This window comes from Maylandia zebra, linkage group LG23 (genome assembly GCF_041146795.1).
Source record: "Maylandia zebra isolate NMK-2024a linkage group LG23, Mzebra_GT3a, whole genome shotgun sequence".
Taxonomy (NCBI): Eukaryota; Metazoa; Chordata; class Actinopteri; order Cichliformes; family Cichlidae; genus Maylandia; species Maylandia zebra.
Window position 1 is genome coordinate 48,392,875 of NC_135188.1, and position 10,560 is coordinate 48,403,434.

General features: G+C 44.2%; 1 protein-coding gene across 3 annotated transcripts; it reads right to left on the bottom strand.

The window, feature by feature from the left end:
• Nucleotides 1-2,663: 2,663 nt before the first annotated feature.
• On the bottom strand, nt 2,664-9,987 carry pnpla4 (patatin-like phospholipase domain containing 4). Of its 3 annotated transcripts, XM_076880136.1 has the most exons (8): nt 9,889-9,987; nt 9,317-9,505; nt 8,731-8,825; nt 6,887-7,022; nt 6,579-6,644; nt 4,783-4,853; nt 4,178-4,330; nt 3,438-3,576 (listed from the first exon to the last, which is right to left on the bottom strand). In XM_076880136.1, exons 2-7 carry the CDS (start codon nt 9,497-9,499, stop codon nt 4,186-4,188), a joined length of 696 nt encoding a protein of 231 aa, XP_076736251.1. In that variant the 5' UTR covers nt 9,500-9,505; nt 9,889-9,987; the 3' UTR covers nt 3,438-3,576; nt 4,178-4,185. The 3 variants fall into 3 exon arrangements, with proteins under 3 accessions (XP_004564170.2, XP_076736249.1, XP_076736251.1); XM_004564113.5 differs by lacking the exon at nt 4,783-4,853 and having other exon boundaries at nt 2,664-3,576; XM_076880134.1 differs by lacking the exon at nt 4,783-4,853 and having other exon boundaries at nt 2,664-4,330.
• Nucleotides 9,988-10,560: the final 573 nt, after the last annotated feature.

Consider the following 10,560-nt stretch of genomic DNA (forward strand, 5'->3'; position numbering starts at 1 on the left):
TGAAACCTTTTGGAATCCAAGATAACGCTGACCTCAGCCAGGGGGACAGTGACAACCTTCAGCAGCACCAGGAAGAGAGCCATGTTGCTGCTGTTTGGGTTATTTTCCCAGAGAAGACTCATCTATAGCACCAGTTCACTGATGGTGTCAGTGGTGCTTTATAATTACAGTGAAAACTATAAATGTCTTGTGAGCAAGCACTCTACAATAGTGGGAAGGAAAAACACCCTTTTAACAGGAAGTAACCTGCAGCAGAACTATGCTCAGGGAGGGGCGGGGCTCCCGGGCCCCTGCAGCCAGTCTTATCTGAGCCCTTTTCCATACCCCACCACCCCATGTTTAAGTCAGGACCTGCCCTAGCATCTTTTTAACCATCAGTTATTGTGTCTGTGTGTTCCAGTTCAGGTTCAGTCACTGGAGCTCGAAATTCAAATAAACTTATTGGAACCACATTTAGATGTACGGCTGAAAAACATCATCTTGTGCAGCACCGTAACAGGTTCAAGCCTGACTTCTCTGAAAAGCTCCATGAACAGTGCGTCTGTGGCTGATGACAGTCGCAGGACCTCTGTGATCATATCTGGCACTGGTGGTAGTGGACTGAGAGATCAGAGAACAGCAGTATCTATTCATTCCTCAGAGCTGAGGAAAAAAGTTAATTTGAACTCATCAATATCCAAAGAAATCAGCCTAAACTGCACAGAATGTGAGCGTGTGAACAAACAACCAATGAAAGCTTAGTCTGGGGCTGAGCATCGGGGCACGTGACCTGTAAATGTGTTCAGTGTGTTTCAGGCATAAAACCTGCCCACAGCGTGGAAAGAAAAGCGTCTGGACTTCTTTAAGTTGCTTGAAGACGTTTCACCTCTCATCCGAGAAGCTTCTTCAGTTCTAGTTATTGTCTGAGTGTGTTGCTGGGTCTGAAGTACCCAGCCCTCGAGGCCTGGAGTGTGACACCCCTGGCCACACTCCAGGCCTCGAGGGCTGGTGCCCTGCAGGTTTTAGACGGGTCCTTTATCCAACACAGCTGATTCAAATGGTTAAATGACCTCCTCATCATGTCCTGAAGTTCTCCAGAGGCCTGGTAATGAACTAATCATTTGGTCAAGGTGTGCTGACCCAGGGTGACACCTAAAACCTGCAGGACACCGGCCCTCGAGGCCTGGAGTTCGACAGCCCTGTTGTAGTTGGATACACTGTCTGAATGTGCCTGCAAAAAAAAAAATAAAACCAACCCTCAGCATCGCTAACAGACCTGTAGCCTGGTGTGTTTCAGCAGTGAGCTCTTTGCTTTGAGGGAACGTGGACAGGCTGACTATGATGAGGACTGCAGACCGTAAGTCACATCAGAGCTCGTCTGTTGAGAACACAGCGTGGGATATCACGCGTCCTGATTCGCCCTCAGTTTAGGCCATATACTTTAATACGTGTCACGCTCCTTCATGCTCAGACAGTACAGTGTAGAAAACAATCAGGAAATAGCCGTTATGTTTTGCTTATTTCTTCAGCGTGCAGGCGAGGGTAACAAAGAAATCTTTGCAGCTTGTGGAGTTGTTTATTAGCCTGTGCAAAGGTACCAATCATATCTGCCGACTGGATCTCCCAGCAGCCCCGGGGCTCAGCGGGAGCTTCTACTGCAGTATTGTGGTTACAGCCCAGAATCCCATTTCCCCAAATAACTGTGGACAGAACAGCACAAAGGGCACGGATGTTCCTGGATTGCATAAATACTAGACCTCCATCCTCTTTGGGCCTTTGTAGAATCAGTTTCCACTGCATTCGTTTAGGACCAGAGGACAGTGCAGCTCGCAGATGAAAAACTTCCAGGAGCTGAAAAGCATTCTCTGCTTTCCAGTGGATCTGAACGGCTTATCACACAAATAACACATTGCAGGTGTGAACAACAGCTTTTCAGTCCCATACACTGAAGTCAGCAGCTGAATAATTACACTAACAAATGAGCTCCTTCAGCTGGCCTCCGTCCACACAGCAGTCCCCTACTGTAGTTCATTACGAGACTCAACATTAGGGAGAAAAACACAAGCTGGGGTTTCTTTGCCGCAGGCGGAAGCTTTAAATGAGCCTTATTACCACAAGCAGCAGGTGAGCTTACATAATAACACAATACGCACAAGTGGGATACGTGTGTGTGTGTGTGTGTCGAAATCAAATTTAGATGTTACAAGTTTAAAATGCAAAACAATCCTGAATCGTTTCAGTAAGAACTCAAACACAAACTCAAGCCTGTCCTGGTGACTCAGGTCATGTTTGTCTGTTGACATTAGTGTTGAAGACTTTGTTGTTAAAGGTAAGAATAAAAGTTGACTGATGACAGCAGACAGTAGGATGACCTCTGTGTTTGCAGCAGATCTTCACAGATCTCTGTTACTAATAATGTTTAACTGACTACGATACAACATTCAGGTTCTGTACTACTCAGGACTGTTCATGATGCACATCCCTGGGTGGACTTCTGCACGTCTTGAGCCTAAAATGAAGCTGCGGCGCTCCCTGTCACTTTCGTCAGTATGCACAGTATCTATGATGGATTTCATACGGCATCATGTCAGCACAGACGTGCTACATAAGAGACGATAAGGGAGCGAAGACATCCCAACAGCCGGCTCGGGTCTGAGAGAATAATGACAGCGACGACAAGAACATTATTATTTGACATTCCTTTGTTTACTCGTTCAAATCACTCATTTTACAACAAACATCATTTAAAGGACATCAAAAAACAGAACACATGGAGTTCCTGGTTTTAAAGATCAGCAGCACCGACAGCCCCATCGCAGCCTTCACACTGCTGTTCACCAAAAAGACTGTATAGAAAAGATGGAAATGCCACTGAGGGTTCCTGGAATATCCTGATCCCAGCCCGTCCTCTGCAGTCTGCTGCATGTGTGTAACTGCTGCCTCGCCTGGCTGAGTGCAGAGCAGCTCTCGCACACACCAAGTCGCTCCTGAAGGAAATCAAACGGTGACCCAGCAGCAGTCAAACCTGCACAAACATCCAACCCTTCAAAGACTCGTGCTGCCTCGTGTCCTGGGGGAGCCGCCGGCATCCACGAGGGCGGCACAAACCTTTCTGTGAGGCGGGTCACGGATATCCGATATTTTTCACTTTGCTTCAAGTCAAAAGAAAAGAAACTATGATAAAAGTCCAGGTTCACATGCTGTCACAGAGAGGACGCCTGTGTGATCAAAGTAATCTGAGTGAAGCCCACAATGTACCATCTTTCCAAACATGCACCAAGTCAAAGGCTGAATCACTTCAACATCACTGCATGCAAACATCGGTGCAGTTACTTTTCTAGCATGTGTCTGTTTCCTGGGTGAGTAAAATCACCCAGGAAGTACGTATAAATACAGAAAATGTTTATTCCTTCTTGGTAAACGACACTCCAGGCTTCACACGCTCCATTTGTCCATGTGTGACGCTCAGCCCATCCAGCCCTCTCTCTTTAAGAACCTCACGGCGTCCGTGAAACCTTCTTCACATAACGAACGCATGGCGCCGGCGGACGGAGGGAACAGAGCCTGATTCAGACGTTTGAGGTTCTCCACGGAAAGCTGAGGAAGCCAACGGAAAGACTGCGTTCACATCAACAAAGTGACAGAAACACGTCCTTCTGCACGCACACGCAGCCATTCACGGCTGGACGTGCTGCACTTTGTGCTGTGAGCTGGATCAGGTCAAATAACATCTACAGCTCGACTTCATCTTCTAACGAGATCAAAAGATTTATGGTTCTGGCAGCACATCTAAGATTACAGAACTCTTTACCTTTATTATTAACGTAATGTCAAAGACTAATATCTGAACTGTGACCGTGTGAAGGACACCGGTCAGTTCTGTCTGAACGCACCCTCCACATATCTGAACATGACTCTGTTTCATAACTGCAGCACTTTGGTTTCGGACTCTCCGGAAATTTGAAGCTGCTGAAGAAGCTGAATACAACCAGCAGGTTGGAGCACTGGGTGGTGGTGGTGGTGTGCTCCACGTGCACTGACAGGAAGTTCACAGAGTGAGAAAGCTTTGTTGCCTGGCACATATCTTTAGCACTATTAGCCGTACACGCTGCTCAGTTATGGTAAAAAGCTGAAGGTGGAGAATAATCTGGGAATCCAGGTTTCTCCTTACAGACCAATCAGATGCTCCGGTTCTCACCATTATGTTCATGTTGGCCAAGCTGAGTTGAGTTTTGAACCGCCCCCTGTGGATCGGACACACATCCTGCCGTCCAGCAAAGGGTGACACCGTGATGGTTCGTCCCACAGGCAGGATCGGCAGGCTGTCAGTGAATCCTCCATCAATCCATTTCTACAGGAAACAAAGAGCCTTCTGGTCACACAACAGCTACAAAAAGGTTTAGAGCAAAGAAAGCTGTTTAGACTTTCAGACAATCACAAACATGCTAACAGGACAGGGAAGCTGGTGTGTTTTATCTGACGTTCACACTCTGATGGATGGCCTGGAGAGAAAAGCAGCCAGGGTGGAACCACCAACCTTCTGATTAGCAGATGACCTGCTTGACATCCTGAGCTACAGCTGCATAAATAATCCTGTCATTAAATACTTTGTAGACAAGTCCTGCAAACCTGAACTTTCCTACAACCCAACCAGCACGGACACGTTCAAATCTAGTGCACGAAGCAGCCGGAGCAGAGAAAGCTGTCCGCTCTATGACTTCCACGTGATGTCAGGTTACATCCACGTGAGAACAGCACAGGCCTCGTGGATTTACAGCGAGTGGGTGTGGCGTGTACCCTCACCTGAACCAAAGGAACAGGGTTTCCACTGGTTTCCAGCAGTAAGAGCACATCTGAAGAGGACCTGTTATGTGCTATTTGAAGCAAAGGCCTCTATTAACTTCAGATGATGCATCGTCGTCCACAATTCATGTGTAAAAGTGGCTCAAGACACATTCAAATATCTTCTTTACCAGGCATTTTGGCTCGTTGTAACAAAACCTCTGGTAGGGCTGCTCAATTAATCGAATTTTAATCACGATTACGATCTGGGCTTTCAACGATCATTAAAAATGACTGAGCCGATTATTAGCCCCTCCCTCATTTATCCGCGACACCTTAAAGGCCGGTCCATGAAAATATTGCATAAACCGTCCGTGGCGCAAAAAAGGTTGGAGACCGCTGATTAAGAGGACCCGAGGGAAGCTCGGAAAGCTAAGCAGAAGTTATTTGGAGAGGAGAGTGACTGCTGTTGGTTGAAAAGAGAGGTAAAAAAAAAAACTGCAGTGGTGTTGCACACTATTTTATATTATTTTTTAAAGTCATTGTTAACCCTTTAAAGCCGGTCAGAGCAGCACGCTCCGTGTTGTGTAACTATTTTTAAATCCCTGTAGAACCTGAACCGTGTAAGCTAGCGCAATAATTTGTTTTGCATATGAAACCGGAGGAGTTGTACTTACATCTTATGTCATCAGCTTGTCCTCGGTCACGGTTTCCTTCCACATAAAGCTTTGCAAAAACTGCATAAAAAGCGCTTGCAGGAACAAAAAACATAATATTCCAGAAACACGCTTTGTGATCCGATCAGCTGTTCGTAACACTTCCCACAGTGAAACAGACGTCAGCGCGAACTGTCGCATGTCCGCCATTTCCTGGCCGAAACCGGAAGTGACGTCATTTTCGCGGAAATTGTAGTTTTTTACTTGTAGGCCTTAAAAACCTATACTGGTCATGTTTGACTTTTCTGAATAGTTTCTGGGATGCTTAGAACTCGAATTGCACTGCTGGAAATAGTTTATTTTGATGCACGTGCTGTTTTCTTTGCAAATTTGCATCATAGGATTGTTTTTTTGTTTTTCCTGCAGTATATAAAAATTGCTGTATCTCCAAAATAAAACTATGAAGACACTCAAAATAAGTTTCCTGTTGTTGTAAACTATTTTTTGCAACTTTTTTGTATTTAAAGTTTTGAGGGATAAGCCTCTTAAATTTCTCCAAGTAGAAATATATGTAAAAAACAAAAAACAAAAACGATTTTCAATTTTTTTGTAGTTTATTGCACTTTTTTGCAATTAATGTAGTTACTATGGACTTAATGCATACATATTATTAAAATATGGGCTATAACAGTTGTATAGCAACTTGAAATGCTCCCACAAATGGCACTACAGCATGTAAAAAAATAATATAAGCTCTGGCGGACTTGGTTCTATGGTAGGTCTTAAAGGGTTAAATAAATATCGTCAAATAATCGCGATCTCAATTTCAGTGAAAATAATCGTGATTATCATTTTTGCCATAATCGAGCAGCCCTAACCTCAGGTATTATTCAGAACCTCTTTCATGCCCACATGTTAAAGCTCATTTTAACCCTGGACTGTGATATCTGGCTGTTGTCTTTACCAGTAAAGAGTAGAGTTGACATGTATTCAAGCATTCCTCACACTCAATAATCTACTTTTGTATGTTTAACATTTTCTAGCACCGAACACTCTGAAGTCAGCAAAGCATTCGATTTATCAGTCTAGCAAGCTGTCGCTCGTCCCTGCGGAACATCATGAACCAATTGATTTTGTTCTGACACCGGCATAAACCCTTACCTTTCCTCTGAGCTCTACTGGTTTGAGTCCAGCATAGACTGGGACAAAGCAGCTGGCTAACAGGACCTGGACAGGTACAAGAGGGGGACAGTTATCCGGCAAAAACACTTGGTTCGGCAGCTCGTCGCTCAACATTTTGGTCACGAGGCGCGTGCAGTCAGGTAACAGCTCATATACAGCACGGTGTCATTTATAGTAGTAAAAGCACTAAACTGAAGACTGGAGAGAAACAAGGCTGTAAAACAATCATAAACATTTATGACCATGTTTGAAACGGACTGTGTGTGTTTACAGAGAGGGGTGCGAACCTTTATGAGCTCCTCCCTGGAGGTAAACGTCGACACGCTGTGGTTCGTGCCACTTTCTGAGTGTGTTATTGAGACGTAGAGGCGGTCAGTGGCCAGACTGTGAGCCTCTGTGGGGAGAATCTCTTCTATCCCCTCCCTGTGGGAAAATCCACACGCAGATGTTCATTTGTCAGAGCTTTAATGGAATCATCTCCACAGGGCATCGTAAACACTGTTTTACAGGGACGTGCGATTATTCAGCTGCCGTGTGCCTTCCTCACACCTCAGCTTACACTTCAAGCATAGATACTGACAAACTAACCGCCAGCAGCAGGTCGCCCCCTGCCTCTTTACCTGTTTTCTGTGTCTATCACAAACTCGGTCAGCAGCAAATGAAAAATCATTAAATATGAATAATTTGATGAGTTTTAATAGCATACACACACCTGAGACTAAAGCTGGAAGAATTAGGAATACTAGGCCAAGATCAGCAGCTAAGAAGCTTTGACGTGCTGCAGTCCTGGGTGCTGTTTGTCGTTCTTTGTGTGCTTTCAGCTTCAGTTACTGTGTTTGTCCTTTGAGACGTGAGACAGTTTCATCGTGGTCTTGATGGTTTCTGCGACTGCACTCGGGGACACATTCAAAGTTTGACCAGTTTTCCAGACTGAGCTTCAGTTCTTAAAGTAATGATGGGCTGTTGTTTCTCTCTACTCCGATTGGTTCTTGTCATAATATGAACTCTAACAGTTGTCAAATAGGGCTGTCAGCTGTGCACCAACCTGACTGCTGCACAACCGATGGTGCCAACGTCATTAAGAAGGCAAGAAACTCCACCAATGAACCCTGACAGGCTGTGAGGTGAAACCATGTCAGGTGACGACATCATGAAGCTCACTGAGAGAAGGCCGAGGGTTTGCAGCTGTCGACACAGCAGAGGGCGGCTACTGTCAGGAATCTAAATATATTGAATGTCTTCGGTTTATCTACGATGTAGAAAGTAGTAAAAATAATGAAAAATCATTAAATGACAAAGTGTGTCCAGACGTCTGACTGGCAGTGTATATAAATATAATAACTGCATTAAAACTAAAAAACTAAACTGAAGCATGAAACCGCACAGTGCAAGCAAACTGGAACCAAACAAAGCTGAAAACAAAAAGATGAAAATTAAAAAGCCATTATGACTCTGATTAACAGACCTGCAGCTGAGTCTTTCTGACAAACGTCCCGAGCTCACTGACAGAAAGCACGTGTTAAGAGTTCAGTCGAATCTTGTTCTTCCACAAAGTCCTGATCGCACCCGGGCCAAACACGTCTTGCTCAGGCTCCATTCAGCCAAACAGTGACTTGTTTAGAAAGAACCAAACATCTTTGCACAGCTACAGCTGACGGTGCTCCAGGGTTACGTAGTTTGTTTAGTCCTGACATGAAGTATGAACTGTGGGAATGTTTGAAACAGGCTTGTTAACCCATAGATACTACTTGTGCTTCATGCCTGCTGAATCTGAAGAGACTGACTGGTTTGGTAAAGGCTTTAGCTTTCTGACCTGATAATGGTGTAAGGTACAAAACATGAGGATCATAAAAGTAACTGCAAGTTAACCTCAGGGGATAATGAATCTGTCTATTCCACTGCTACTGTGGCATTAAACAAACTCAGTGCACCTTCCACTGCGTGACACAGAGCTATGACGCTGCAGCAGGTGGAAAATATCTCCACAGTGTTTTCAGTGTTTAAGCTGGTCATTGACCACCAACCAGTATTCACAGCAACACGTGTTGCAGGTCCACAATGGGAGACATCAACACCTCCATCGTGTAACATTGCCCGGTGATTGTTGAGGAGACTTCTGCTAAGTAGTTACCGGAGTGTGAGCATAAAGTTGTATCCTGGTGTGACGGCCCCAAACCGCTGCTGTCTCACACCGTCAGCAAACCTGTAGGTGAAGTCTTTGCAGTGCTGGAAGAAGGAAACAAAAGCACAGTCATATCATTCAGTCACTAGTGTAACAAAGCTCATTCACTCAGCTCTACACTCACAGATTCATTTTTCCTGCACAGCTGGTGATTTATCTCAATACAATCAAAGTCTGAAATCTGCAAAACTAACTGAGAACAGAGGATATATGAGCACAGTGCGCCTTGTAAATAACATTTCACTCAATCGCTTGTTGTTCATCTAGATTCCTGAATTTACAGCTAATTACTCACTCTGAGTACGCTAACATCTGAGTTGTTATTTTATAGGATCGGCTGTTACAGTGTGCATCACTAAAACAGCAAGTATCCCTGAGCATCATTCACCCTGACAAAGTCTTTAGTCCCGTACACACACATATAAAAACTGCCAGTACTAAAGAAGAAGCAAGAATCAGGAGCGAGAAATAGTTTGTCTCCATTTTGCTCAGAGACCAGAGGGTTTCACTAACCCCACATACCCCTGGACTGTACCTCCAACTTTTCAGGAGCTGTGACCATTACAGCAGCCACCAGTGCCCCAGCAGAAGCACCTGCACAGGCCCCGAGGGAGCCCAGCAGCTTGTGCCCATGCCGGAGAAAGGCCTCCATGGCACCCAAGTGATAGATCCCCAGGAAACCACACGCAGCAAAGGACAGATTCAGGACCGTCATCATTAACACCTGCACAAACATGCAAACATGACATGAGTCACACGTGGCGTTGTTGAGTCCAGCCGTGTGATTACTGCAATTTAGTGCCACATATACGAGTAGCACGAATAAACCAAGAAGGCAGGGAAGTCTGACCCCTCCGCCCTGCTGCAAACATGACTGCATGAAAGCACGTGTCCATTAGAAAGCCTTTTTTCACTCCTCATCGCGTACGCGCCAAGCTTGTTACTTGTGTAAACTTCAGCTTTAGGGCCAAATGCTTATCTCACCGTCGTGATCGTATAACAGGACAGAAAAGCAAAGCTCGCTGAAAACACACACAAAAAGTGACGAAAGCACATTTCCTATAACGCGGTTAATGCTGAAACCATCACTGTCAACATATTGAGTACCTTTTCTTGGAGAACCAGCCGTTTTCAACCTTTCTGTGTACACCGGAAGTAAACAAAGCCCTGCTCCTGAATTCAAAATAAGACCAACCTCGCGATAACGCGAGTTCAACTCTGCGGATGGGGGGCCAGGAGTGACAAAATGAATTAATTAAATACACCAATAAATTATTAATTAAATGTGTCAATAATTAAAATTAAGATGTGAAACAAATAAATAAATAATTTTTTAAATGTTTTAAATTAAATGAAGGGGCATTTAATTATTGAAATATTTATTTAATCAATTAATTCCAATTTCTTGACAAATCTTGACAAACCGACCAGATATTTCAAGACTAAAACACTACATTCCCGGCTAGAAAAATATTCACAGTATATTTGGTGACATACAAACAGGGTATTTCAAAGTACAGTTCAGTTATTTCCACATGTGCATTGTTGGCACTGAGAAACACCCACTAAAACATGGCCACCAGGCCAAAGCAATGGTGTTGACTCCACCCCCTGACTTTGATGGGTGAGGCTGACAGATAAAATAAATTCATGAAGACAGCCGCAGGGTCAGGGTAGATACACCATTAAATAATGATTTAAATCTGTTAATAAATAATTAAAAATTTAAATAAATAAATAATTTAATGTGTCAATATTGTAGTAATTAATTAATTGTTA

Excerpts from the sequence above, each read along its gene's own strand:
- pnpla4 (XM_076880134.1), bottom strand. The coding sequence starts at position 9,499 with ATGATGACGGTCCTGAATCTGTCCTTTGCTGCGTGTGGTTTCCTGGGG. Across the intron at positions 8,826-9,316 it reads CAGCTCCTGAAAAGTTGGAG|CACTGCAAAGACTTCACCTA; the intron begins GTACAGTCCAGG and ends TCCTTCTTCCAG. Across the intron at positions 4,331-6,578 it reads CAGTAGAGCTCAGAGGAAAG|AAATGGATTGATGGAGGATT; the intron begins GTAAGGGTTTAT and ends TGTTTCCTGTAG.